The sequence below is a fragment of the Colletotrichum tamarilloi genome (genome assembly GCF_030869305.1).
Source record: "Colletotrichum tamarilloi strain Tom-12 chromosome Unknown Scaffold_6.1, whole genome shotgun sequence".
Taxonomy (NCBI): domain Eukaryota; kingdom Fungi; phylum Ascomycota; class Sordariomycetes; order Glomerellales; family Glomerellaceae; genus Colletotrichum; species Colletotrichum tamarilloi.
The window spans coordinates 610,723-638,330 of NW_026849389.1; the positions used below are offsets into that span (position 1 = coordinate 610,723).

The 27,608-nt window shown below is 51.9% G+C and overlaps 9 protein-coding genes across 9 annotated transcripts; 5 read left to right on the top strand and 4 right to left on the bottom strand.

Annotated features, from left to right (window-relative positions):
* Positions 1 to 924: 924 nt before the first annotated feature.
* Positions 925 to 2,502, bottom strand: CTAM01_02728 (uncharacterized protein; the record flags this gene model as incomplete). Its single annotated transcript, XM_060518766.1, has 1 exon — positions 925 to 2,502. One exon carries the CDS (start codon positions 2,500 to 2,502, stop codon positions 925 to 927), a length of 1,578 nt encoding a protein of 525 aa, XP_060386569.1.
* A 2,230-nt stretch (positions 2,503 to 4,732) lies between these two features.
* CTAM01_02729 (uncharacterized protein) lies at positions 4,733 to 5,251 on the bottom strand (the record flags this gene model as incomplete). The annotated part of the gene is made up of 1 exon (XM_060518767.1): positions 4,733 to 5,251. A coding segment is annotated over one exon (519 nt), but the record flags the coding sequence as incomplete, so codon positions are not given.
* Positions 5,252 to 5,612: 361 nt separating this feature from the next.
* On the bottom strand, positions 5,613 to 6,021 carry CTAM01_02730 (uncharacterized protein; the record flags this gene model as incomplete). Its single annotated transcript, XM_060518768.1, has 2 exons — positions 5,613 to 5,814; positions 5,912 to 6,021. 2 exons carry the CDS (start codon positions 6,019 to 6,021, stop codon positions 5,613 to 5,615), a joined length of 312 nt encoding a protein of 103 aa, XP_060386571.1.
* A 493-nt stretch (positions 6,022 to 6,514) lies between these two features.
* On the top strand, positions 6,515 to 7,248 carry CTAM01_02731 (uncharacterized protein; the record flags this gene model as incomplete). The annotated part of the gene is made up of 2 exons (XM_060518769.1): positions 6,515 to 6,748; positions 6,904 to 7,248. The coding sequence occupies 2 exons, from the start codon at positions 6,515 to 6,517 to the stop codon at positions 7,246 to 7,248; spliced, it is 579 nt and encodes a 192-aa protein (XP_060386572.1).
* Positions 7,249 to 7,656: 408 nt separating this feature from the next.
* On the top strand, positions 7,657 to 10,429 carry CTAM01_02732 (uncharacterized protein; the record flags this gene model as incomplete). The annotated part of the gene is made up of 3 exons (XM_060518770.1): positions 7,657 to 7,865; positions 7,919 to 9,555; positions 9,609 to 10,429. 3 exons carry the CDS (start codon positions 7,657 to 7,659, stop codon positions 10,427 to 10,429), a joined length of 2,667 nt encoding a protein of 888 aa, XP_060386573.1.
* A 765-nt stretch (positions 10,430 to 11,194) lies between these two features.
* On the top strand, positions 11,195 to 14,936 carry CTAM01_02733 (uncharacterized protein; the record flags this gene model as incomplete). The annotated part of the gene is made up of 4 exons (XM_060518771.1): positions 11,195 to 11,284; positions 11,335 to 12,145; positions 12,199 to 13,082; positions 13,137 to 14,936. 4 exons carry the CDS (start codon positions 11,195 to 11,197, stop codon positions 14,934 to 14,936), a joined length of 3,585 nt encoding a protein of 1,194 aa, XP_060386574.1.
* A 3,512-nt stretch (positions 14,937 to 18,448) lies between these two features.
* Positions 18,449 to 20,530, top strand: CTAM01_02734 (uncharacterized protein; the record flags this gene model as incomplete). The annotated part of the gene is made up of 3 exons (XM_060518772.1): positions 18,449 to 18,894; positions 18,953 to 19,696; positions 19,750 to 20,530. 3 exons carry the CDS (start codon positions 18,449 to 18,451, stop codon positions 20,528 to 20,530), a joined length of 1,971 nt encoding a protein of 656 aa, XP_060386575.1.
* Positions 20,531 to 23,037: 2,507 nt separating this feature from the next.
* CTAM01_02735 (uncharacterized protein) lies at positions 23,038 to 24,153 on the top strand (the record flags this gene model as incomplete). The annotated part of the gene is made up of 1 exon (XM_060518773.1): positions 23,038 to 24,153. The coding sequence occupies one exon, from the start codon at positions 23,038 to 23,040 to the stop codon at positions 24,151 to 24,153; it is 1,116 nt and encodes a 371-aa protein (XP_060386576.1).
* An 805-nt stretch (positions 24,154 to 24,958) lies between these two features.
* Positions 24,959 to 25,584, bottom strand: CTAM01_02736 (uncharacterized protein; the record flags this gene model as incomplete). The annotated part of the gene is made up of 2 exons (XM_060518774.1): positions 24,959 to 25,212; positions 25,308 to 25,584. 2 exons carry the CDS (start codon positions 25,582 to 25,584, stop codon positions 24,959 to 24,961), a joined length of 531 nt encoding a protein of 176 aa, XP_060386577.1.
* Between the last annotated feature and the right edge of the window lie 2,024 nt (positions 25,585 to 27,608).

A 27,608-nucleotide genomic window follows, 5' to 3' on the forward strand; every position in this document is an offset into this window, starting at 1 on the left:
GGCCATCGGTGATTCGCGAACGACCGACGGACGGTTTTATCTCTCGAGTGTCTGTTTCAATCTTTCTGTCGATGCTCGGTGGAACTATTGTCACTTGCAGCAATATGGCCACATGAGTCCGGTCTGAATGGAAAAGTTAATAAATCACATGTTCAACGTGACAATGCGAATAAGTGGTTGTATGAATCATGCAAGGGTCCCCCTTACGTGCGTCCATCTGTCTTACATTGCCTCATCAACCAGGCTAAGGTAACTCATCTGAAGCTACACTACCGCAAAAACAGAAGACATCTCCGTCCAACCTCCAGCCTCCAGATTGCGCGACTTTTGCATCTCGGTCCCATCTCCGCGTCATCTAGACACTCAACTGGGTGACAACATGATCTGCCTCTCATTACATCTGGAGGTCTTGCGTACACTTACCTTCCATCAGTATCACTATCACTACTAATGCTTCTGCTGCCACTGCTTCTGCCGCTCTTTTCAGCTGAGCTTCCATTACTATTCCTACTGCTGCTCAAAATATCTGACAACTCTATATCTGAAGTACTTGATCTTCCCTTTGCATCACCATCACTCATGCTGCTCTTCTAGGTTGAGTTTTCATAACTATATTGATTTCACAAGAAAATTCATTTTGCTCAAAGAGGCGTTCTCAAAGCGTTGGCTTTCCCAAAATCCAACCAGCTCTGGTCAACTTAGGAGAAATCAGACCTCAAGTATCGTTGTTACCTTACCTACCTAGGTGAAGAAAAAGGGTTCTCATTCATGTGGCAACTGGCGGACCTTTGAGTAACATGATGCTCAACGAGGTCACCTTACCCCCGCATCACCACTGATTCAAGAAAACACCATCTATCAAACTCCATACTTGTACAACCCCGTCCATGTATTCATCTACACACTTTGCCACCCAAACATCAGTCAAACCACATCTTCCTCAGCCGCCTCACCACCCGCATCAGCAGTAACCTCCTCCTCCTCACTCAACTCCAACAAATCATCAAACAACCCCGCAAACTGATTTGGCAACTTATCCCTCACCTCCTTCACCATGTTCAACAGCCCCGTAATCTCATCCGTCTTATCCTTGACGTCCCTCTGCAAGATCGACACCGCCCTCTCCAACATCCTCGGCCCCTCCGCCACCTCGGACCGCCCATAGTACTTCTCAAACTGCTCGTTCATGAATCTCGCCTTATCGAGCTCTGTCGCCAACATCTCATTGTGCTCCTTCATCGCCTCGCCCGCACTAGTCAACCGGTGATTCTGAATCTCCATCCGCGTCGCCTCGTCCAGCTGGTTCTTGTACTTGCTCTCCCAGTCCGACACCCGCGCAGGCCACGTCGGCGCCACCACCGACACCACCGTCGGCGTCACCTCCAGCCGCCGCGTCTGCTGCACGGCAGGGTGCTCCCCGTGCGCCGGCAGCACGAAGATGGTGCTCTTGCTCCCCTTGCCCGCCAGCCTGTAATACCTCGTCTTGACGTCGTAGAACACCAGCCCGCGGGCGTAGAGGTCCCCGCCTCGCTGCTCGTTCCACATGCGCTCCCCGTGCGTCCCGTTCGCCGACCACACCTCCCTCTTCTGCTCAATCTGCGCCTCCTGCCTGTCCAGCACGCGGTGCAAAAAGTCAAACACGTCGTCGCCCGCGTTGGCGAGGATCCACTTGTCCTGCGGATACGCCACCTCGCGGCCCGAGGCGGCGTCCGGCCCCATCCTCGAGAGCATCTGCATCGGCACGGCGGCCTCGCCCGCGGTGACGTCGAGCGCGTTGGCGTAGCCGAGCTCGAGATCGTGCATGCGCGCCACGAGGTGCTGGGTGTAGAGGAGCCACTGGCCGAGGAGACTATTGCGCACGGCGGCCATCTCGTCCGAGTCGCGGTCCTCGTTGGTCGGGAGGAGGGAGAGGAGGCCGCCCGTGGCGCCGTACTCGTGGTCCAGCATCTCGAGACACTCGTTTGCGTGGGAGGCCAGAGCGGTGTGCGTGGCGTAGGGGCGGGGTTTGGTCCGCTTGTCCTTGTCTTCGTTGAATTCGTGAAGGGGGCAGTGGTGGACGGTGCCCTGGGTGTCGGACTCGTGCTGGATCAGGTTCATGAGGTCGGTCAGGGGCTTGTTGTGCCACTCGTCTTCGTTTGTGTATGGTTTCTGCAAGTCGTTGAGCCAGTCAAAGGCCTCGTTGTCTCTAAACGACTTTTGGATGCGGCCCTCGTTGTTGTTCTCATTGTCCACCTCGGCGTACTGAGATGTCGGCGCGAGCTGGGCAATCAGGATGGTCAGCGCTTGCGCGTGTTGCTTAAGGGCGAGCAGCGTAGGCGCGTGTCCATGTGTTGAGAGATAGCTGCAGTTGACGTGACCCAGAAGTTCGGTATCCATCTCGGCATATGGACCGTTTGGAGCGTCTTCATTCCCGCCACCTAGGCAAAGGATCTCCTCAATGTAGCGAGACTGGTAGGCGTCGGCATATGGTGTCTTTGGCAGGCGAGCTTGGGAGGAGGCCATGATGAGAAGTTTGGTCAAGTGTAAATCTCAAGAGAAACTCCGGTGTGCAGTGGGAAAGCCAGCTGATGAGATGAAAGGTTGAACAACGTGACGGTACCGGTAAAGGCCATCTTTGAGGCAATGAGTTATTATCAATGCTGTCGATTGGAAGGAATGGGCTTTTCATAGTGGTGGCACCTGATGGAATTATTGGAACAAAGAGACTATGGAAAGGTTTCCAATGCCAAGCTCAACATTGACCAGACAAACAATAGCTGCGCTTGGTTTTCATGTTGGTCTAAGTCGGGAACAATGATAGCTCTCATTCATGGCATATGAATGCGACTTTCCTTCATTGTCAGAGTATGGAGGTGATGTCTTGTCTGAGACGACAGCCTTTATCATCCTCTAATATAGGGGAAGGCGGCATCCTTCTTTTGTTACACGATCGTCACTTGTCCACAATGTCTGAGCAAGGATGAGCAATAAGAACTGAGAAAATGAACCATGAAACTTCAACCGACTTCGTTGAAAAGCCAGGCAACAACACCTAGACAATGACATCTTGGAGCAACGTGACCATCGTCCTCAGATCGAGATGCCCAAATGTTGGCGCCCTTAGGCACATGCATACTTTAAGATTCAGTAGCAAGGCATGTAATGTACTCTTGCTCCGGAAAGACAAGCCTCGTCACTTCAGCAATATGGGAGAGTGTATTTTAGATCAGACCACATATCTGAAAGTGTCGAAGGGATCGGAACTGTAAAGCCATGTGCAGTCCACGGCCTCTGGATAGCTTCGTTCAGGCAGCACTAGCTGGACCGGCTCTAAGCGTAGTCATGAGTCTAAAAACCAGGCTGAAGTTCGTCTTATCCGGTCATCGGCAAGTGTGCTTGCTTTCCTGCTGCTTAGCAGTATCGCCAATGGTTGTTTATCGGGCGTAGTCCCGAACGGAGCCTTCAAATAGAGTTTAGAACGGCCGCCTAGGTTGGCGTTTCTCATTTCTCAACGGAGAGGTCCGGAATTGAGGCGAAGTCGTCCGGGATGTTTGATGAAGGGGTCGAGTGCGGTATGGGGGCCTGGGCCGGTCGAAATGCGGCCGGTCAGCTTGCGGGTGCGCACGTGGGAAGCGAACCTGCAAGAGGTGCAGTAATGTCCAGCTATGCAGGCTGATGAGTTGTAAACATGCAGATGATGCTGAGGACCGCAGATTGCCCTGATCGGGCTGATCACTCTTCGGCCAGGGACGATGCCGCATTGTTGGCGGCATTGCCTACCTGTCATCGGCGTCGTGGCATTCCAGAATGCGCGTCCTGGGCCGTTTGGCGCGCAAGCTGGAAACAAATAAAGATGTCTCGGAACGGTGCAACCGGCAGTAGGCCGTGTTTAGAGGGCCACGGGCGGCTACTGTCGTCAAACGTTGTACAGAGTACGGAGTACAGTGTACGTAGATATAATGTTACAGTAGTGGCTGGTGGATTGTCTTGATTCTCAGGCGGTGCGGCTTTGTCTCTCGTGGTGTTGTGGCTCACCGGCCCTGGGCTCGACTGGCCGCTGGTCCACCATGAGCGTTTCTCCCGGAGACACAATTTCCTTCGTCAGCCGAGCAGGGATCCTAGAGGAGATGGTCTGTCAATGGTAGCATGGGGACGGGTGTCAAACTGTGGAGGATTTGAGATTTTCTGGTAGAGTAGCGCCGATGTAGGTTGATAGGACGTCCGGATGCGGTTTGGGGTGGGCGACCATCGGCGCTAGGGAAGAAAACATGGGTGGGCGTCCAGCGAAGCGTTCCAGAGCAGGAAATTGGCAGCATTCGTCGAGACTCGAGAGACGGTAAGTGGCACAGATCCCATCATTCATCCTTCGTCTCGGTGCCCCGACTTCCAAGACCACCGGTGCGTTGGGTCACAGAGCTATAGCGATTTGGAGGTGCGCGAATACCAAAGTCCATACGGGCATGGCATTTTCGATGACGCCTACGAAGGGCTGCCCAGCCGGCCGGTGTGTAAGCCGTCTATTCTGGGGTATCTTGAGGGCTGTCATGTTATCGACGTTTTCGAACGGGATGCGCAAGAGCCGCGCGGAAGTGGATGCTGGATTGTGCGTAGCTTGTCGATAGCATGGACAAACATGAGGGCATTGCGTCAGTGGGCAGGCGGAATTGGGGTATTTTCTGGTAGGTACGTCGCTCACTCGGCCGAGGAAGCCAAGCCAAGCACGTTGATGTCACTTGGTGCCGGGTGGCTGCCGTTACTCGTGCCGCTCGCCGTCTCGCCGGGTAAAAAACAAAAGCTTCAAACGTTGGAAAGGGCCAAGAACTTTCGAGGAAGAATTGGCGGTGGTCGGGGAAGATGCCGTGAAGGATGATAAAATGGAGGTCTGAATATTCAAGAGTTGGCCGTCTGAAGGCCAGTTTGATGGGGTTCGATGTGGCACCGCCCGCAGCAATTGGCCGGAGACCCTGTAAAACCGCGACGAGCCCTGCAGCGGGAAGGATAAAAGTCGAGATTTTAAGTGGTGAAAACCGGGAATCTCAGCCAGCGCACTTTGGGTGTCTGCCGGGGGTTTCATTTGTTGGCTGCGACGCTGCCGGCGGACGGCAGGGCTGGTGGACCACGGTGTTTCCGGGTAGTGAGCCGCGTGAATCAGGACAGGTCGGTAGCGGTAGGGAGGAAGAAGGAGGAAATGCGACTTGTAAGGATTAGAGTGAAGACCATACTCTGCAGACCGTTTGAAGTCAAAGAGATGAACGCATCCCAAGACAAGCGACGAATGTTTGGGTGCGTCAGAATGAACGGACCTTGATGGTGTCTGAGCCTCTGGAAGTCACCGAGGGAAGGTGCAGACGGGAGGGAGCCAAAACCACGACTGTGTAGGTAGGTATTCATACTCCGTACTTTGCAGACTTTTGTTACTGGATGGCAATCTAGACCCTCGAGTTGGGTACAGAATTTGAAGAATACGGTACCTAGCTTGAGAAGAAAAAAAGATTTAATCAAAAAGTAAGCAAAAAAGATTTGGCAGTGCCCACAAACCGGCAACGGCATCGTTGAATCGTGAGAGATGGTTTCCAGTTAGAAAGACGTCGGCCAATCAAGAAGCGTCGCATGCAGTGTTCAGCCGACCCACTTCACCTCGAGTGGCCAGGAATTGTCGATAGGCTGTAAAGGGACCCACCTTGTGGTAGGTGCGTTTCCGTTCCCAGGATGGCAGGCGCATCGACACCAGGAAGCTGCCAGGGGATCCAACTTTCCATGCCCAACTTTGAGATAGAAGTGGGGCCAGAAGTTGGGAAGGTGCAGGTTTGCAGGTTTGGCTTCACCTCTTCCTGCCTCCAAAATGGCACATTCACATTGAGCTAGCCCCTGTCTGGAAGGGACTCCTATGTTTCTTACCACGCTTACGCAGTAGTGCAGTACTTCTCCCTACCTGCAGTCCTGGTGTGCACTCGGAGAAGACAATGCACTTGCAAGTTGCATGGGCTTGGTCGAGTTGGATTGGCGCTGCGTGTCTGCGTCATAGTTGGCATTGGCTGGCATTTTGCTAGCTACTCCAAACCCTGCGGCGCGTCCAGCGTCCAGCGTCCATTGAGACGGTGGCTCTGCCGACAGCTCAACCTGGAACACACCACCTCCGCGCCTCGTTTCCCCTTGCCCGCGCCACCAACACGATCTGTCCCGGCACTGTGAGGGAGCAATCTTTGCATGTGAGGTGAGGCTTTACTCGATTGCATGAACAAGCAGTACCCAGTCGGCCTTCACTGCTGACGGTGGTCCAAGAGGAGGGCCCAATGTAGCTGTCTTCAGCTGGTGTGTGTCGTGCACCAGCGGCATACCAGTGTGGAATGGGTGACAACCCGTTCTAGGCCACGCCGAACTGGGGGTCTCAATTTGAATCTATCGGTGGCCTCCCTCTCATGCTTCGTCTCTGTGTGCCTCCTTCCTGGTCAGTGGGAGGGCTTGTTTGAGAAGAGAGAGGACCCTTTGAAAATAAGAATAAGGGACGACGACAACCCCTCATCGGACCAAGGGTATGTATTATAATTCATCTCAAACTTTCGGATTACATTGTCCAGATAGAGACATCGGACTGCAGACATTCGATAGTGAAGAGGCATTACGACTCGTGCATCACTTCCTGCCACAGACTTTATCCAACGACTCCATCCATCTGTCGGTCTGCCCATCATTCTCCACCAAGATCTGCTTGTTATTGCGTCGTGACCAACCTCTTTCCTGCCTGCAGCCCTTCATCGCTTCATCGAAGGTAAGCTCCCTCGGCTCGATCGACAATTCCTTCTCTCATCCCCAGAAACCCTCCATGCTCTACTCCCCCATCTTCATCGTTCTAGCTACACTAGACTCGACTTGAGCTGGCGCAACAGTCGTGACAGCAACAGCAGCAATCATAGGCAATAGAAGGGGGCACGAAAAGATAGACTAACACTGCCCCTAGTGCTGTCTTGTGGCGTCACCTCCTTTCAGCACAACGGGACTGAGACATTGGGAGACGCGCCCAATTTCCCCCAAGCTACCATCACTTTACGGTCACGTCACTATTTGCTTCTCCTGCTCTGCTCTGCTCTTCTCTTGCGCTTCGACGTACCCCCTTTGCAGCTTTGCACCAAGTATCCAAAGCAGCAGCACACCGCACCACCAGAAGTCCAGACCATAGCAAACCATCGCCCGCAAGCGCACCGCACTACCTCACCTCACCAGCGCGCAATCAGTTACCTCAGAGCTCTGGGCACCTCGTCGCTTGTGTAACTGATCGACGCTCGGCCTGGCCCATCCCAGCATCCTGACAAGCTACGAACCCATCGTCTCATTTCCCAACTCCCGGTTTTTCAACAACGCGCACCACACATATCATCCCCCACCCTTCCCCCCTTCCACTGCTTCTTTTTTAACCCCCTGTCCCTTGACCTTCTCTTCTCTTCCCACCCACTGCTCAGGTTCAGACTCCAGTGTCCACGGCCCTTCGCCTGTCTGAGTCTCTCCACGACCGCACACGACCCTCGATACCCTTCCCTGTTTAATACCCGACTTGGCCCCAGGGACCCCCACCGTATTTGACCTCGCGTCTTCTCTCTCGACTCAACTTTGTCCCAGCACACACACAAACACCAACAACCAAAACGACCACCAGGCGTCTCAATTCGCCTAGACGCCATCATGTCGGGTCTTGGCGATGCCGAAGGCGGCCAGTCCAACCGCGGCGAGGCTCTCGACGATACCTCGGGCAGCTCCATTTCCGGCCTCGTCAGTACTCTAGCCGTCTGCGCTCCCATTGCTGGCGTCTACCTCGTCATCTTCTTGATCCTTCGCCGCAGCCAAAGGCGATTTTATGCCCCGAGAACTTATCTTGGCAGTTTGCGTGAGAGGTGCGTGGGAATTCTTGTGTCTTGATGAGTCTCAAATCCTGACTACCTCACAGCGAGCGATCACCAAGTCTGCCCAGTGGCTTGTTCAACTGGTTTAGTCACTTTTGGAAGATACCTGATGTCTACGCCCTCAAGCACCAGTCTCTCGATTCCTATCTCTTCCTTCGATTCCTCCGCATCTGTGCCACCATCTGCCTGGTCGGCCTTGTTATGACATGGCCGGTCCTCTTCCCCGTCAATGCTACTGGCGGAGGCACCGCCAAGCAGCTCGACATCTTGACCTACAGCAACATCGACGTCGCATCCTCCTCTGGACTCAACCGCCTGTACGCACATGCTCTCATTGGCTGGATGTTCTATGGCTTCGTCATGTACATGATCATGCGCGAGTGCATCTTCTACATCAACTTGCGTCAGGCTTTCCTGCTTTCGCCCACCTATTCTAAGCGAATCTCGTCTCGCACTGTCCTTTTCGTATCAGTCCCCGACGAGTACCTTGATGAAGCCAAGTTCAAGAAACTCTTCAGCGACTCGATCAAGAGAGTTTGGATCACTGGCGACACCGAGAAGTTGGACGATCTCGTTGAGGAGCGTGACAAGGTCGCCATGAAGCTCGAAAAGGCCCAGGTGAAGCTCATCAAGTTGGCAAATGCCGCTCGTCTCAAGGCTGCCAAGAAGGGTGGTGCTCCTGAGAAAACTCCCTCGGCTCAAGACACCGAGGCTGGCGCTTCCGATGCCGCTGCTCGTTGGATCCCCCAGAAGAAGCGCCCTACCCACCGCCTTGGTCTCCTGGGCCTCATTGGAAAGAAGGTTGATACCATTGAATGGTGCCGTTCCGAGCTCCAGCGCCTTATTCCCGCCGTCGATGCCGCTCAAGCCGACTACCGTGCTGGAAAGGCCAAGAAAGTTCCGGCTGTGTTCGCAGAGTTCTACACTCAATCCGACGCCCAGGCTGCTTACCAGGTTACCACTCATCACCAAGCTCTTCAGATGACGCCCAAGTACATTGGTATCCAGCCTACTGAGGTCATCTGGAAGTCTCTCAGAGTATCTTGGTGGCAGCGCGTTATCCGTCGCTATGCCGTTATTGCCTTCATCAGCGCACTTATCATTTTCTGGGCTATTCCCGTCACAGTGGTCGGAATTATCTCCCAAGTCTCGTATCTCAAGAAGGTTTCCTTCCTTACGTGGCTCGACAAGATCCCCGACGTCATCATGGGCGTCGTTTCTGGCCTCCTCCCCAGTGTGGCTCTGGCTGTGCTCATGTCCTTGGTGCCGGTTATCATGCGTCTTTGCGCCAAGCTTTCTGGCGAGCCTTCCAACTCCCGCGTCGAGCTTTTCACCCAGAACGCGTACTACTGGTTCCAGCTCATTCAGGTCTTTCTTATTACGACTGTCTCCTCGTCTGCTGTAGCGACCATTCAGGCAATTTCAAACAACCCGGGCTCCATCTTCAGCACCCTGTCCACGGCAATTCCCAAATCCTCCAGCTTCTACGTCAGCTACTTCATCCTCCAGGGTGTTACCCTCGCCACCGGTGTTTTGACCCAGGTGGTTGCATTTGCCATCTTCGTGGCCATTCTGAAGTTCCTCACCAATACGCCCAGAGCTTTGTACAACAAGTGGTCCACTCTTGCTGCTATCTCGTGGGGAAGCGTCCTCCCTGTTTACACTACCATTGCTGTCATCAGTAAGTTCCTGCACTTCCATCTCAATCCTAGTTTTCTTGCTAACTTTAACCAGGCATCACCTACGCTCTTATCGCTCCTCTGATGCTGTTCTTCTCCACCATTGGCATTGGCTTGTTCTATCTTTCTTACCGTTACAACATTCTGTTCGTCACGGACACCAAGATTGACACCAAGGGTCTCTTGTACCCCCGCGCCCTCAAGCAGCTCTTTGCTGGTGTCTACCTGGCAGAGATCTGCCTTGTGGGTCTGTTTTCCGTGTCGAAGGCTTTTGGACCCCTTGTCCTCATGATCGTCTTCCTCATCTTCTCCATCCTCTTCCACCTCACTCTGAACAGTGTCTTGGACCCTCTCCTGTACACTCTTCCCAGATCCCTGCAGGTCGAGGAAGAGTCGCTGAGTGCCGACATTGAGGGCATCGACCGCAAGGATTCCGGCAGAGGCGTTTCTGAGGAGCAGAACGGCGATTCGAGCGGCTTCATGAAGAAGATCCCCAACATCAAGAAGTTCGCCCCTGGAGGTGACGAGAATGTTGTTGAGAAGGGCGGTAACATTGTTACCCGCTTCCTCAAGCCGTGGATCTTTGCCGACTATCTTCACCTTCGCAACCTTGTTCCCCATGACCCCACACAGATTGACGAGATGTACCCTGGCAACATTCAGGATAACGCCTACTACCCACCTTCAGTCTCAAGCCTGCCTCCTCTTCTCTGGATTCCTGAGGACGCCGCCGGTGTTTCCAAGTACGAGATTGCTCAGACTAGCAAGATTATCCCTATCACCGATGAGGGCTGCACGTTGGATGAGAAGAACAAGCTTGTTTGGGATTCTGAGGGCGCCAGACCTCCCATCTGGGACGAGAAGATTTACTACTAAAGCTCGTGCTTTACCTGTCACTTGTATACCATTGATACCCTTGGGAGTATGAGCTCTCTCTAATAACTCAATGCCTACTCGGTATTGGCCCTTTTTTATGTAGTCACAAATGAGAATTTTATAATCCCACTCGTCTGCTTCCGCCTGCCTTGCTAGTGAAATTACGTAGCATGACTGAGATAACTGATATGAATACACTCATGGCCAAATCTGTCATACACATATCCTTGACAAGGCTTATGATCGCACGGTATTGAGTTGATAATGAGGCGGCAAGATCCAGGTAACAGAGACGAACGATGCATCCAGGCCGATGTTTCTTCTGAGGGAGGTGTGTGTGCGTCGAATCACTTCTTGTCTAGAAGGTCAGGTGCTTATTGCCTCAGTGGTAGGTGCCTCGAGGAAGGAGTGGGATATGAATAATTACTGGATTGTCGAAGCCTCGCTGATGAGGCTGCACGATCATTCAGGCTCCCTTATCCACAGGGAACTTTGCTGAATGACTTCAACTTCAACTTGCGAGTGTCAGGCTTTCTGCCTACTTACCTACTTTTCCCCCACTTGGCGACCTGCCATTTACACTATTCTTCTCGCATCACCAACGTGAGGCTTTCGCGCCTCCATATTCTCAAGCACCCCAACCTTTCTTCCACGGTCACCTTTCCGTCGTCTGTCAATTTTTGCTCTTCCAATAGCTCTAGCAAGAAAAAAGAGAAAAAGCTTCCACGAGCCACTTCACTCGCCCTTGGCCGCAGCATCATAAAAATGGCGGCGGTATCAGGAGATACTCCGTTGTTGGCAACTGCTATCGGAGCTACTCACCAAATGGAGATTGACGACGAAGCGACTAATAAGGTATGTTTACGGGAACGGTGCCTTAAGCTTCGCCAATGCTAATTGGTCAGCAGCCAAGTCCGAGTAGTAGTGCTGGAGGTGCTACGTGCACCCCATCCCATTCTCCACTCTGGGAAACCCCCCGCCACTCTTCTGAAGGACGCGGAACCGCGCTTTCGCGCCCCCAGCCTCTATACCAGCCAACGACTCCAACCAAAGCGTCACTCGGTTCTCTCCAACGTTGCTCCGTCACAACCCAACAATCGCCCACTGCGAAAACGCGACTTTGCGGCCTTGCCGCGTCGATCCATAGAGATCAAAGACGGAAGCCGCAGTCGACCATGGCTGAGGCCCTGCTGGGCCTCGCGCCCTCATACGGAAGCGCGTCGAGGAATAAGCCGTCAATTGCGCATCCCGATGACATCCCCGCCCAACTCCGTCGCGAACTCGACCGAAAGAAGACACCCACACGATGCGAACATCTTTCCGTCACACTCGAAGTGCCCTCTACCCTCGAATTCGCCATTCGCGATGGCGACAGCGATGTGCAGGAAAATATCGACTCAGCGCTGAGCGGCCTCCGAACTCAGGTCGTCGAAGGTCAAACCGTCAAGATTATACGCGCCTACGACACCATCATCAGCCAGCCCCACGACAACCCCGTGATGCAGAGAGCCGTGGCGAAGCATATTGTTGGGCTTCTTTCTGTGGTGGATGAGAGCACATGGGTCGTCAGAGAGGTTTCGCGCGGCCAGTACGGGTGGTCCTTCACCTACAACTGCAAAGACTCTCTTGTGACTTGGAACCGGCAACATCAGAAGACGCCAAATAAGACTATCATAGGAGAGTATAGTCAGAAGGAGCTTGAGCCGGAAATGCAGGGTAGGGTTTTGCGTCTTCGAGCGCGCATGTTCTATCTGCTAACAGCTACATAGCCCGACCAGCTTTCGACTGTCGCGGGACGCTTACCGTTGCGTTTTCAAAGAATACCCGAACCATCAACGTCAAGTACGAACACACGCCTCTGCATAAGACTTTGGGCGAGATGATCGAGCACTTCAAACCCCTTCCTCCGGCAGCACCTCCAGCACCTCTCATTCCCGCGGGGGAAAAGTCCAAGAAGGCGAAAACGCCGCGAAAGCGAAAGAGTGAGGCATTGAATCCGGACGGGACGCCTGTTGAGCCAAAGCCAAAGAGAAAGAGGAAGAGCGAGGCGTTGAATCCAGATGGGACGCCTGTTCAGCCGAAGAAGAGGAAGAGGAAATCTGAAGCCGCAAAGGACGCACAAGCAGCTGGAGACACTACCAACGGCGAGGCAACAACCACTGTTCCGACCAAGGCGGATGCCGCTGTTCAAAGTGGAGTGCATTCACATGCGGTGCTGAATGTGCCCCCCGGCGAAGCGGCTAGGCGCCGCGAGGTCGCCATCAGACTCCTCAGCGACAGCGGCTTAGATCCCGAGAGTCTTTCTACGGAACAGTTCAGTATCTTTGCCAACCAATCTCCGGATCTTCAGAAAGAGTCACTTGCCATGCTGGTCAAGTATGGTGCTGAGCGACTCCGCATCGTTCATCCCAACGATGCCGCTGCGTCCTCGACCAGCGCGTCACCCACGCCTCAGCAGGAAACAGCACAACAGGCCGCTGTCACGACTGCCACATTGGAATCTCCAGCCTCAGGCAAGAAGAAGAAGCGGCCTCGAAAGTCGAAGGCCGCTGAAGACGCGGTAGAAGTGGAGTTGATTCCGGCACCCCCAGGCACGCCGATGAAGCTGATTTCGAGGGGTGGATGCATTGCTTGCAGAAGAGCAAAGGCCAAGGTACGTGAATCTGTTTCGTTGAGCTGTCTAGTTAGAGAGACTAATGTGTTCCAGTGCGATCGCGCCAAGCCTGAGTGCGCTTCTTGTGAAGAGCAGGGTGTGGAATGCCAATATCCCCTGATTAATAAAATGCCACCAAAGAAAAAGGAAGAAAAGTCTGCAGATGTAGTGGAGGACGAGGAGGACGATGACGACGCCGAGGCCGAGGTTGAAGCCGAGACCGAACCGGCGGAGCCTGAGATCGAAGTTGAAGAACAAGAACCGGACGACATTGAGACGATCGACTACACTTCAAACATGCCAGTTGCCAACATGCTCACTCCTGCTGCGCAGGCTCCCAGTCAGGACTACTTCAATGATGGGCCAAACGAAATGACCTATACTCATTCCGCTTCCAACGATATGAACATGTCACACGGTGTCTCATCATACCCCGAGCCTTCTGCCACCGCAACTTACGCAGAGCAGCAGGCAGTCTCCACGAGCTTTTCGCAACCGTCTCTGACCGGCACGGCAACGTACACTCAACCGAGTACAGATGCGAACAGTTATACAACCGCCAGCAATGACACAATGTCGAGTCTCAATTACTCCCAACCCTCGGCTAAGAGCCCGAGAGCGACGAGGACCTCTTCACGGCGCAGTTTGCCATCCGGACCAGGACAGCCGCATCAGCCCACGGCCGAAAGCCCTGTTCCTCTTCCCAGTTACGCACAAAACTGGCAAAGCATTTCTCCTCCCCGGACAGCGAACACAGTTTCGCCTACCATGACGACTAAGCAACACAGGCCGCGAAGTTCGACCCAGATGCCGGCTGCGACCACGGTCGCTCCCCAGGAAACATCCTATCGCAACACGCAACAGGCTGTGGCTCATGTCACTGCACAGCAACAACGGCAACACCGTCCTTCCCCGACTCAGCAAGCAGCTCAAGTAGTGCAAACAGTCACCCCGGCCCAGGTCTCGCCATTCCAGGCCCCTGTACAAGCAGCCCGAACTAAGAGTCGAGCTGGACAGAGAGCCTCCACTCGTACTCCCGTCAATGAACCCCGTGCAACACCGTCCCATCATACCGTCCAACCATCGACTTCAGCGACGATGGACTCAGCAACTTACAATGATACCCAATCCATGAGCAACGTGTCCGACTACAACAACTACCATACGAAGTACTCAAGCCAGAGCAATAACTCGACAGAGTTGGACACCACAAGACTCGCCTACCAGCCTTACGCGGCGCAGAATACCTCTGCAACAACAACCACCTACCCTTCGTATGACCATGACAGAACCAACACCACTGCCTCGCACACATCCAGCGGCAACGCGCGGTCCGGACAGTTGTACAACAGCCAGTCACAATCGCGCAACACGCAATCATACAATAATACCAACACCACGGCCGCGGCAAACACTTACGCTCAACAGCCATCGACGAACCAGCAGCAGTCGTTCAACATGCGAAGTTCAGCAGCGAGCAGCACTCAGCCAAGATCGTCCTCTCGGAACGCAAATCAGCAGCCTCAACAGCAGCAGTCACAGTCGCAGCCGCAGCAGACACAATCGTATGGATCTTACGCAAACCAGACGCAACAGCAATCAACTCAGCCGGACCAACACAACTGGTATGGGTTTGGCTCGGGATCTAACACTTCTTTCACGCCAGCCAATGTCGCTGGAGGCTATGCCACGAGAGGTGCCACTTCCGCCAACTACGGCAGCGGGTCCAGCACCTCCAACCAAGCATACCAGCAGCAACATGGCTCTCTTAACATGACGGGCCACAGTTACTCTCCCGGAGACAATGAGATGTACGAGTTGTTGAAGAACTCTCTTCACGGCCCAGGTCGCTAAATGAAGGCGGGTGGTCGACGGCCTCTTTGTTTGTATTGTTCTGCGGTACGCGGTCAAGTGTACATACCTACTCTACTACTTCAGCGACCTGCTTCTAGCAACGGACATGGGCGTGCGTGGGTCGGAAAAGCCTGAAGGACAGGCGGTCGGAATTTTATGTTCAGGGAAAAGGACTTCAGTTTTGGTGGCACATCACCCACAGGTAGCCCACGGGCACCTTATTTGTTATTAGTAGTTTATCTGGCCATCAGTCAGGGTCTCGTGGATGAGCTCGATTGGTGGGGTTGCACTAGGACCAATGAGTGAACATGTGCTCTGATATGGAACCAACTTCTTGTGACGTGCCTGGTGTGTAGAGTCTGCGGCGCAGACTCGTCCCTGTGGAGATACCCGAGGTCCCATGCCACCTCCAATCGGCACCTTTCATCCGATCCCGCCAGTCGGGTCACTGGTCGTCTTGTTCAGGCTTGCGATGAGAGCAAGCCCAACAACTTGTGGATTTGCTTCCGAGGATCTGAGAGTCGTCCAGTGCCTTGCAATCCTGGCTGGTGAGGAAGTGATCACCGTGAATCTTTGACTGTCGTATCATGTCTGCCCGTCTGAAAGCTCGGGTGGCTCCTGTTGTTTTGGTTTCGAGGGGGGGACGGTTCATCTATTCCCTCTGAAGCGTTCAGATTGTTTTCCGTCAATCCCGTGTGGAGGTTGATAGATGAGATCATTCATCATCTCTCGGGTAGGGATGAATCGAGAGTTCATCCTTATTTGGAGCCCAACCATCGGCACGCGTCTTAGGGGGCTAACCCCTTAACGGGAGCGCCTCTACTCGCGTGCCCGAGCTGAACATATACCCAAGTAGGTATAACGTTCGGATCCTTAAGATTTGAGTCTCTTAAACTAGCGACTTCCTCGAAGTCCCTTGTGTTTTTGATTGTTTTATATTTTAAAATATAGCCTTTCTCTTATTAACTACTAGATAATATCATATATCCGTCACTAATAATACTATCTCTAGTATCACTATCTCGAATATCGCCGTCTCTAGTCTTTCATTAATCCTGCTCTATTTTGAATTCATTCGTGGGCGAATATGAGGGAAATAGCGCCGGGTCAGCATATAATCCCTTAGTATTTAATTTAAAAGTACGTATAGAGGATATATTAATGCCTTCTAGCAATTGAGGGAAAATACCGGATGGAAACTTCCTAATACACCCGCTCAGAACGACTTCGTCCAACTCCTAGGCCATGTACCTAGCCCCTTCCTCGACTTCGCACGGCTGAACTAGCCTCCGATGCAGGAGAGAGGATTCGTTTTGCCACTCTACTGCGGTGATTCGGTCATGGCACATGCTCGTTCTCACGCCCAGCTTTCCCGCCGCTTCGCTGATGGATGTGGCCTTAAGAATCCTTACTCCGCGGCCAAATTGGCAGAGTGTCACAAGCGTTTTCAGCCAGTCAACAGGTCAGTCCACTATCTAATGGCAACGATGTACCAAAAGCCAGAATAAAGACAAGGATAGAGCGGAAGGCGGAACGATACAGTCTTCTTCATCTCGAGCAGTTATTCTCAACATACTTTGATCACATTCTAGAGACTGAAATTCCTAAGCCGCAATTTTGTCTAGCTTTCCTCTCTTCACCCTTGGACTGTGGCTGTGCATGGATCTGTTGTGTTACCCATCGTTTAGTACCATATTTCTATGAGTTCAAGATCGACAAGGCTGTGTGCCTGGAGTATTTCGCATGAGCCATTGTTTCTTGTGCCCCAAATTGGATAGGGCTAGGCGTTTGGTATCTTTCGCGAGCGGCCACAGACGTCATAGAGCCTTGCGGCCGGTGGGAGCACACGGGAATGGGCGGGCGTTGGACATAAGACAGATGTCGAAAGTAGACTGGGCAGGTGCCTGGAGCGGAAAACGGGAAAAGGACGAGGTCAAGTTCGCCCAAGGTATCTGCTTGAAATTGGAAAGTGACAACGTGAGATGGTACGGATGGTCAGGCTCAACCCATGCTAGGTGGCTGATGCAGGGGAAGTTTCTTAGCAATCCTGAGAGAAGCAGCTAACATCATCAAGCAGGTGCTAGTAAGTAGAGAGTCTTGGCCTGCGTATACGGGCACGAGGGGCAACACACTCGGGTGCTAAATATGAAGTTCTCTTGCCCTGGAGTCATGACAGATGACGAGTCTGAACTTGTTGAGACTTTGTAGGGCTGGTAAATTTGTCATCCTGCCAGGGGTACCGGAACGTAGCGTTGGCTTCTTAGCCTAATTCCAGCCTTGGAGACAGTCGCTATGTACGCGGTCACTTGCTTGTTGACTGGCGGCTTTAACGCCTGCCGTTGTTCCAGCGTTGTCGAAAAGAATCGACAAGTTGACCAATTCAAACCCAATTACCTATCAAATGAGTCTCGGGGACGGCTTGATAGGGGCAAGTCTGTACGACAGGAACACCGGAGTTGTCTCGTCTCAGTATGCGATAATGCCAAGTCCCACACATGCAGTCCACGCAATACCTATTGATCTATCTCAGCTGCCAAGTCTCCCTACTCCTCCGCTCCGCCCGTCCTCTCCGCCCCGGCGGGCTGTGATTGGACCTATATCGACAGCAAAGGGCGTAAATCCTGCGGGTTCCCTCTGCTCTGTCTGGAACGTCGAAAAAGAAATTCAAGGTAGGAGGTGATATTTTGAAAGTGCTTCTCACGTCAGCTGCGTCTTCCTACGTTGTTTTGTGCGACGACAATAAGTGTATTTTTGGCCCGAACTTGACAACTTGGGCCAGCCTGCCTGCCTCTCCTCACGTCAACAGGTTGCCACTCTTCTTGGCGACAGCTTTGCGTAAGCTACTTGCCTGTATCAACCATCACCAGCTGAGTGGCTGGCTACCTGCTTTGTTGCCGGCGGCTGCAAGTTGATAGACCCACTCCGGCCGCAATGTTCGCACCTCTATCGGAGACCAGGAACTGACCAGTATCGCCGGGCGCAGAGGAGAGGGTGTCGGGCAGGATCAAGTCTTAGTGTTGTTCGTGTCGTAACACACCCTTCCTCGATCCTTGGCCCCTTTGGTGAGGCTGTCTCCTTCTATGACTTGTAAGGGGGGGAGTTTCTGATTATTGAGTGATATGCAGAGTGGGCGACAGAATATGGCCCGGAGCAGAAGGCCAGGCATGCACCTTGGCCTGCTTATTTGGGTAGATGATTCTCAATTGGCCGTCTCAGGGCAGATGCTACCTCACTCTTTGGTTCATGGTAACGTACCTTATCCGAGGACCTTTGAAGAGAAATACTGTAATTGGGGTGGCAACAGACTACGTAGCGCGAGAGGAAGATCGTAGCCTGATTCTCAAAAGTATGGAGGCCGCCCAGAGGAGAGGAGGACATAACTCTCCGTGGAACCCTCGCGTAATGGTAGCCGGGCTATATTTGATTTTATCAACCATCCCTTCGTCGGAATTCTTTTCTCTCATACATTTCACAAATCAACCGCAACTCCGTGGAACTCAAAATCGGCAACCATGTTGTTTTTCAGCAGAGGGAAAGGGATCATTCCTCGAAGCCGCTGGAGAAGGAGTGCACTTGTCTTCGCCGCCGCCGCACTCCTCACGTTCATCATCAATCTATCCTTTGTTATCTGGGCCACGACACACTCGAGCGATGATCCGAGCGGAGTCGTACGCCCTGGTATTGGCATTATTGCAAGCGGGGAGTGTCAGAGAATCAAAAGTTGGAATACAGGCGCCCACGTGGCAATCAACATCATCAGTACGGTCTTACTAGCTGGAAGCAACTACTGTATGCAATGCTTAATTGCGCCGACACGGAAGGAAATTGATGCCGCACATGCCGAAAATGATTGGCTCGATGTTGGCATTCCAAGTATCCGGAACTTTTGGAGGATTGCTTGGAAGAGAAAGATTGTCTGGAGTCTCCTGGCAATGTCCTCCTTCCCATTACATCTGCTGTATGGTAACTTGGTGACGTTGCACTTGTGTATTGGCATATGGCTGACGGTTCCGCAGTTTCAACTCAGTTGTTTTCACCTCAACTTCAACGAATCTATACAACGTTTACGCGATCAGTGTGAAGAACTTCGATGAAGACGACATGTCTTTAGCTCCTGGCTTCCTACCGTCCCATCTATATCCGAAAATATATACAGACACCACGCAATTTGTTTATTTAGACACCCGAAAATGCCTCGATGAATACGGAACTGCGTTCCAGTCTTCGCGTGGTGATCTAGTCGTCGTGGTAGACAACGGAACGGCTTTCCATGGTGTAGCCCGTCTCGGACTTGACTATGGTGAAGTAGAGCATCCATTTGACTGGATCTGTGGAGATTCACAACGTCAGTCGACTCGACCTTCCTGCGATGAGAAACTCTCGAAGATCAAGAGCGATGCCACCTGGACTGTGGGAACCAATAAAGTAGTAAAAGGCTGCTACAGTGAGAAAACAGATGAGCATTGCAAGTTACTTTTCAGCAGCGTACTATGCTGGACTGTAACTGCCCTTAATGTGATCAAGGGCCTCTTGATGCTTTTTGTAGCATATGGAAACACCGAAAGGCCCGTCTTAACCATAGGTGATGCTATAGTGTCTTTTTTGAAGGATGGAGATGGACACACGAAGGCTATGGCCCTTTCAACGAAGTCAAGCCTAAGGAAGTTAGGCTGGAGCTGCGATCCGCAAGAATTTCACTCGACGCGACGACGTAAATTCGCTGCGGGAAGCCTCTTGCGATGGATGACCACGATAGCTTTGTAAGTATTCCACATGACGTATGTCTCTACCAACATGTTACTAATGATATTAGATGGTTCTTGGCCATCCTCGTCTGCACATCGCTGCTAATCATAGGATTGCGTGCCAACGAATATCAAGTCGGCGATTCGGACATAAAAAAATACGGCCTCGGGAAAGCCCACGGTGACACAATTCTGGACATCGGCACGCTAAGCTACCAATCCGAAACCCTCATTACCAACGTATTAGTTGCCAATACCCCACAAGTCATCATGTCAATGATCTATTTCAGCTACAACGCCATCTTCACAAGTTTATCTCTCATCACTGAGTGGGATCGGCTTGGAACAGAATTGAAAGGTCTGAGGGTTTCTTCCCATTGCCAAGGAGACCAGCGACAGACATATTTCCTCCAACTCCCCTACCGGTACTCTCTTCCGCTCACTATATTTTCTGGCGGCCTACACTGGCTTATTTCCCAGAGTATTTTTCTGGTGAATATTGAAACGTGGCCTCCTGGAAGGACATCCTACGGTAACATCATGTCCTGTGGGTGGTCACCAATCGGCATTATATGCGTTATTGTGGCAGGCACGATTATGGTTGTCTTTCTTCTTGCGTCGGGGTTTCGTCGTTTGCGCTACGGGGTAATACCAGTGGCGGGCAGTTGCAGTGCTGCAATCTCCGCGGCCTGCCACCCGGCGCTGAATGAGGAGCCAGAGATGTGGACAAAGTCATTGCGTTGGGGTGTGGTGTCTAAGGGCAGCTCTGAGGCTGGCTCTGAGCTGCCACATTGCTCTTTCTCAAGTAGAAAGATCGGCGCCCCCATTGAGGGGGAAAGATACAGATGAGAAAGGGCATAGCGGTCCGTTAAAGTCGAGATTGGGAGAGACATTAATGAGATAATGCGAATTATTCGGATTGATTTAGCTTGAGAAGTTACATGGCAGGTGGAGGATCACGATTCCGGGATCCAGGAATGAGGCCTTGAGTTTTTGTTTCATCTTGTAATGATAACCGATACGCCTTGAACTTTCGACAACGTGAAGTAGTCTCCAATTTACCTAGTTCTTTTATCAACGGGGCGCTTGCTTATTCGGTAAGCGACTATGATGGAGTCAAAATTGTAAGGGGGCTTAGGATACTGAAGGGTGATGCGTACGTTAATCAACAGCCTTTCTCGATAGCCACCTTGGGCTCCTTTGAATAATAACTGGCCCAGTGACAAGATGCGGGGACGGTAGATCAACACCCCCGATGGCCGTTTCATGACAGTTTTCGAGGCCCGAATTCAATGTTATCTCGCTGTTCTTGATACGAATTATTAAGTTGCTCTGATTCGTCAGGGAAGAGACCGCTTAAACCAGCAGCCGCATAACTTCCGAGAGTTTCAAACTCTGACTCTTGGCCATGATGGCTGAAGTGGAGAAGCCCATTGTCAGGCCTCGCCAAATAGGGGATAGCATAAGGGGCATTGGGATGAGGGCCAAGCAGCAAAGGAGCAGCTCAGGTATATATAGAGCGCTGAGAGTACACTTCGAGGGAAGGGCAGATTTCAGTAATTCATCTTCTAGACCCTAACAGCAGTCGGCCTCTGTGAGCTTCTTCCCTGGGTCGTACACCTATTGACGGCCATATGGACGGCCACTGGCTGTATCGTGTTGATGTGAGCTACGAGGTACGCCTCGGCAGCCCTTGCCCCTGGCAAACCTCAGTCCTGAGTCCTGAATCTCCGGTTCGATTGATGTAGCAAGCGCAACGTACACCGCTTTCTTCTCCTGCGCGTTCATCTACTGGAAGTAGTTTCGGATGCTTCATCTGATTTGTAAGCTGAGATCCAAAGCCAGAAAAGAGGCTCGAGCCATTTCTACCTTGTGGATATCCACATTTTGATGTACATCACGCTTGAAGCCTGTGATAGCCTGTCAGGGGAGGGTTGTCTTCATCCAAGTCGCATGTAGCGAAACTGACCCTCCATCACTATGTTTGCAAAACACCCGCGAAAGATTTTCGGTCGCTTGAAATGCCTGTATTTGTGCTAGAGCCTGCCCGCACTATTCTAGCTCTTCACCAATGCGGCTCGGATTTCGGAACCCGGAAAGCTCTTTACATCCAGTAACCCAGTACGCTGAGACTACTAAGTCAACTGCCATAGTCGGAAACCTAACTGTGACATTATTCCCCTCGTACTCTAGGCAGCAGTTTAAGGCCTTTTCTTACCAATATTTTGCTTCTGATGATGTGGGGATATGGGGTGCGAGTTGCTCGGAGTTCCTCGGATAGTTTCGCGATCAACTATCAATTTCTCATCTGGAAGAGCATGTTCTTCCGTCGGATTGGCAACTCTTCTCTTTAACCCGAAAGAAAAGAACCCGAAAGAAAAGAACCCGAAAGAAAAGATGGTTTATGAGATTCTTAATCAGTCGAAGTTCAAGATTAACAGATTGAGATCCCCGATAACAAAGTTAATCAGATCTTTTGCTCGTATTGCGCCCTTGAACTGAAGTTTTTTGGCAAACTCGGGCTAAGCCACACAAGCCGCGTGTACAGGGTTGGGTACGCTTCGTGTTCTGTTATCAATCTAACCCACATTTTCAATGGCGCATATTCCCATTCAAAATAAGAGATCTTCCTGATTTGATGGACGAGGTCCTTGGTCTATTATTGATGTGGTTGTTACTCCGCCTTCTCCTTCGGTTCCGTCCCATCATGGTATCACACAGCTGACCAGAGAGCCCATGTCGAGCGAAGAATTCTCCGGATAGGAAAGAAAGTCGTGTGGATGGCCCTCTCCAAAGTCAATTCGGAGCGATCCGAATCAAAAGTCTTGCAACGTAATAGCCTTGTTATCCTTCCCACTAGACCCTTGTTACACGTTTGTCTCCACGCAACAAGGAGCAGCATACGAGAAGGACCTGGAAGGGATTTACGGTTATTTGTGACTCAAAAACTAGGCCCAAATACTTGACGCAGAGTTTCAACGGGCCGGTGACAGGGATGAATCTCTAAATTCGCCGAAAGAACCAACTTCACAACCAACTTTCATAATGTCTGAACCTATCATAGGTGGGAAATCATGGATCCTGAGGCCGGCGAGTTATCCCACCTAGAGCCGCTACAAAGCATCGAAGGGCGCTATCGTGGAGAAACACTCGGCAGATGACCGCGCGGATGTCGAGAACACGAGTTCTAATTCAGGCATAGACCAAGACGCCATGTATCGATCTCGAGAACATGGACCGACATCGCGGAAGCTGGGTGATCTATCGTAACAAAGTCTTTGGTGATGATATGATATAAAGTAGAGAAAGTTCAGGCTCAACAATTTTCTAGAGTATCGACAGAAATCAAATCTACAATGCGCTCCTTTCTCACTATGTATCAGCCGAAAATTCTTTCCTTTGTACTGTCACCCATCTTCATCAAGACTCTACTTGTCACCGTCATCATTCTTACTTCTATTCGTACGATCTTTCTCTACTATGAGGTGTCTATTACCACAGCTCTCGAACACGCCGCCGCCACCTCGCCTCTTCGACCTTCAAAGGAGGCTGGCTGTCTCCCGCAGCTCTCCCCAGACCTGTCTGAAAACCTTCAACTTCTACAGTCATCATGCCGATCTTCCCTCCACGACCCAAAATCCCACATTCGAATCACCACCGTGACGGCACAATTTGGAAACATTCGAGAATACTATCAGAACGCGTTACAGTCACATGTCCTACATACCACACTTCATGGCAATGGGCTCGAAGTCATGTGTACGCCTGTTGTAGATGACCTATGGAACAAGCCAGCCTATATTTTGTCTCTACTGCTCGATGAGATGCTCAAACCACCAGAAGAACGGACGGAATGGCTCTTCTGGGTCGACCGCGACACGATAATCCTAGACCAATGCCGTCCGATATCGAGCTTCCTTCCACCCCGAATCCTTAATCGAGTTGCTGCCAGCACGAAGGCCCACGAAGCAACTCCGAAAGACGAAGACGTACACCTCATAGCGGCCGATGATTGGAATGGTCTCAACAACGGGGTCTTTTTTCTGCGCGTCGGCCAATGGGCCATCGAACTCTTCAGCGCCATCATGGCCTTTCGCCACTTCCGACCTGGCACCGAGCTCCGATTCACAGAGCAGAGTGCCATGGAGATACTGATAAAGGAGAAGAGATTCAAGAAGGGGGTGCGAATGGTACCTCAGACCTGGTTCAACTCGTATCCTGGCAGCCTCAAGGCCTCGACCTATCTCGAGGGGAATGACGAAAAGGGGCTCTCGGATTGGCAGACGAGACGCGGCGACTTTCTGATCCATTTTGCTGGATTCGGCGAGGACGACCGTGCCAGAAGTATGAATAGCTGGCTGGACATGCTGGGGAAGACGCACTTTACACTGGAAGCTGGGAGGGTGCAGAGGAACGCCACACCGGACATCGAAGCATACTGGGAAGATCTAGAACCGATAGAGATACAATGAGCGCTGGTATAGGATTGTTGATGGGATGGAGGACCAACATACTTCGTACAACTCGTAATAAAGATTCAATCAACTTTCCTGCAAGTCTTCTGGAACATATGCTTGTCTTATTACTGTCATCGGAACCATGTCAGTCGCCCCGCATCCCGAATCCGCGCCATTCCAACGAGTGTCCGAAGTCCTTTATACCCGTCCTATTTCATCTGATGAGGGATTAAGAATTCGCTACTTTAAATAGCGGGTAAGCTTGTTCTGAGCTCATTCTCGTCCTCTATTCTTGTGTGCTGATTTTCTCAGTCGCATCCGTGCACAGGTTACTAACGAGCACATCGCTGCTTACCAAATGACGCATAAAGTTCACCACCGCGAGGTCAACGGTTTCTCGAGTGGTAAGTTCTAGAGAAGACTGCGCTAGGTTTCCGTCTATCGCGTCCAGCGTTTATTAGATTATAGAGTGGTTGAATACGCGGAAGACGGTACTGGTTTCTAGGGAGAAAGACCTCGAGTCCGTTGATCCTCTCCAGTTCTTCGTCAAACTGCGAACGCCACGCACATCACCATATTCGATCGCATGCTACTACCAATGGCGGATGCGTCCTGGCTCACCATAGCAATTCACTGCCATGACCACGGATGGTCAATACGTTAAAGGGAAGACGCTCAAATAGCTTAATTAGAGTCATGGTGTTTGAAATGCATTAATTCAACGCTATCCTGACTCCAAAAGGATACCAAAGGTGTCGAAGACCAGTATCTAAGTGTCTATATGTATGACTCAACTAGGCGCAGCGGTCCGATCCCCTGCTTAAGCAGAGCAAGTCCACTTGAGGGGGTCGTTGAGGTTGACCGCCTTGGTCTTCTGCTCAGGGCAGATCTCACGGTCCAAACCGCAGTTGGTGGTGCCGCACCAGTTGTTGTTGTTGCACAGCCAGACGCTGTAGCTCCAGACGTGGCGGTCAAAGTCCTTCTTGCAGCGGTTGACCTTGACGTTGTACTTCTGGTCGGGGCCGAACTTGTCCAGGGGGACATAGGCCCAGTTCTCGGTGTTTTGAGTCCACACTAATAGGGAGGTTTTGTTAGAGACTTTGGTTTATTGCAGAATTGCATCCGGCCCAGGGGGTTGGGTAAGGATGGAGGACGAGGATCGAACTTACTTCCAAAGGGACCACCGTTGGAGTTGCAGTGCTGACGGACGCCAATCTTGGTGAGACCGGCCTGCGCGGCGGCGGCCTTGACGCCGGCGTCGATGGTGAAGGTGTAGTAGGAGAAGTCCTTCTCGGCGCTCAGAGGGGCCTTGATGCAGGCGGCGCCGGAGGTCTTGGGCACGCGGCGCTCCAGGCCGGTTCCGTGGGCCTCGAGCATCGGGGTGGGGTTGGCAACGACGGCGGAAGCCATAAGCACAGCGGCGGAGAAGAGCTGAGTGATCTGCATGGTTGCGATGGTTCTTAAAAGAGAGTGTTGGGTTTTGAAGTTGAAGGTAAGGACTGGAATGCTCTTGGTAAAGACTGGACTATGGTTTGGATAGTGGGACTATTCATGTTTTCATTCACATACAGGCAGGCTTTCCTTTATAACAATACAACTTGGCCGCAATGTTGAGCCAAAGGAACTTCGCTCGGAGTAAACCGAGAGTTGAAGAGTGTGGTCGCTTGGCGCCAAGACTCACAGACACTGAAGAAAAGTGTAGATCAATCTGTAAATTACACCGATCATGGCGGCGAGGCGGTGCGGGTGCACGTACCAAAGCCTGCCAGAACACCTCGTGTCAGTACTCTACTCCGTACTCATGCGGTAGAAGCAGTAGAGACGCCAAATAATCTCAAAAGTTTCGTCAACTATCCGTACTAAAGAACGATCCCTTTGGAAATAAAACCCGTTCCGGCAGCAGAGCTCCAAGACCAACTACTCGTTGCCTCTTGAGCGATAACCCCCAACGTCGAGCAACTCCATTACAATCGCTCCAAAGTTCCAGATAGCCTATCCACAGCACGATAAACTCAAAGATTAAGTAGGTTATGTGGCACGTGCAATGTGGACTCTAGAGGACATAGAGGTAAGGCTTCAGACGAACGCATGAATGATTGCCAGTGGTGAAATTTGGTCCTACTATATTACAGTTGTTCGGCGTCCCCATAGCTTCCAGAACGGTTGGGCAGTATGTTTGCCAACTCAGCCAATCAGACACTAGAGACTCGTGCAAACTCGCGCTCGCACCAACCCAGTACCAGTCAGCCTCAACCAGCTAAAACTCGCCGGTTTTATTTTTGACCACAGCGTGATCGACGGCTATCAGGTGTCATGTCAAGCAAAAACCTGACTCAGAGACGAGAAGCTCAAGCCCCCAAGCAACCCTCCCCAATCTCCGGGGTGGGCAGCTCAAGCTTCTAGAAGAGTGAACCCCTTCGCTTGATCCGACGAACGATTTTCCCCAGCGTTGACAACCAACCCCCTTCAACCTTGTTCCCAGACAACAGGGCTTAGAACTCTACTCAAAGACTCTGTCAGCCCTTTTTGCCGCTCTAGCCTCTTCAATCCGAGGCGGAACCAATTGAACCTCTTCCTGGGTGTTCAGATGCTCTATCCGTATGGTACTACTCCATACATCTCGGCGCCCACGCGCCCTGGTCAGCCCTCCCACAAACTGTGGGGTGATCGACAGCTTGAAGTCTGGACCGAATAAGCTGCGCCTTTCTCTTGGAGCCATGAATGGCACGAACCAGCCAGTCCCTCTTGGGAAGTGCTATCTGAAATAAGTGCATAGTCCAACGGCTGAGAATGAATGCCAACTTTGAGTCTCCAGTTTCTCAGAGTGCAGAGAGAAGAGGGGTGGCAGAGACTCACGCCTCCCTCTACCATCACACAAGACGACCAAGTGACAATGTTATTCTCAAACGGCAGCCGATTATTGCACATCGTAAACATCAATCACAGTTGCAAGTCGAGTTCATTCCCAATGAGATGATCAAAATTGGGCAAGTCTAGCAAAGGTTTTGAGCCCCCGGTCTGGGCTCATCCTGAGCCCAGCCCGACTGAGTCCATGAACACGCTATGATGCTAAAGCCCTGCTCTCGTCACCACCACGAACGCCGCCGATGGACATGAAAGACATTATTACTCGCTCTGATATTACAACCCTTTCAGCCATGAAATGTTTCCCTTCCCATTCCCAAGAACCTTTCTCATGCCCCTTCCTTTTGTTACCAATGCCCAAAAGGACTGATGTACACTTCGCCCAGCGCTTACATGTTCGCGCTGGGATATTCACGAGTTTGCCGTCTGGTGCCGGCGTCAGGCCCCCCTTTCGTCTACTTGAGGGGCCCTGTAGCATATAGGAAAGAGACGTTTGAGGGGTATCATAGAAAAGCAGATGCTTCGGTGTCGAAGGTATAATCATAATGTGCGCTTCATGTATGCTGGCCGTGTGCCGCGTCATGTCTAAAGTGCCACCGCGGCAG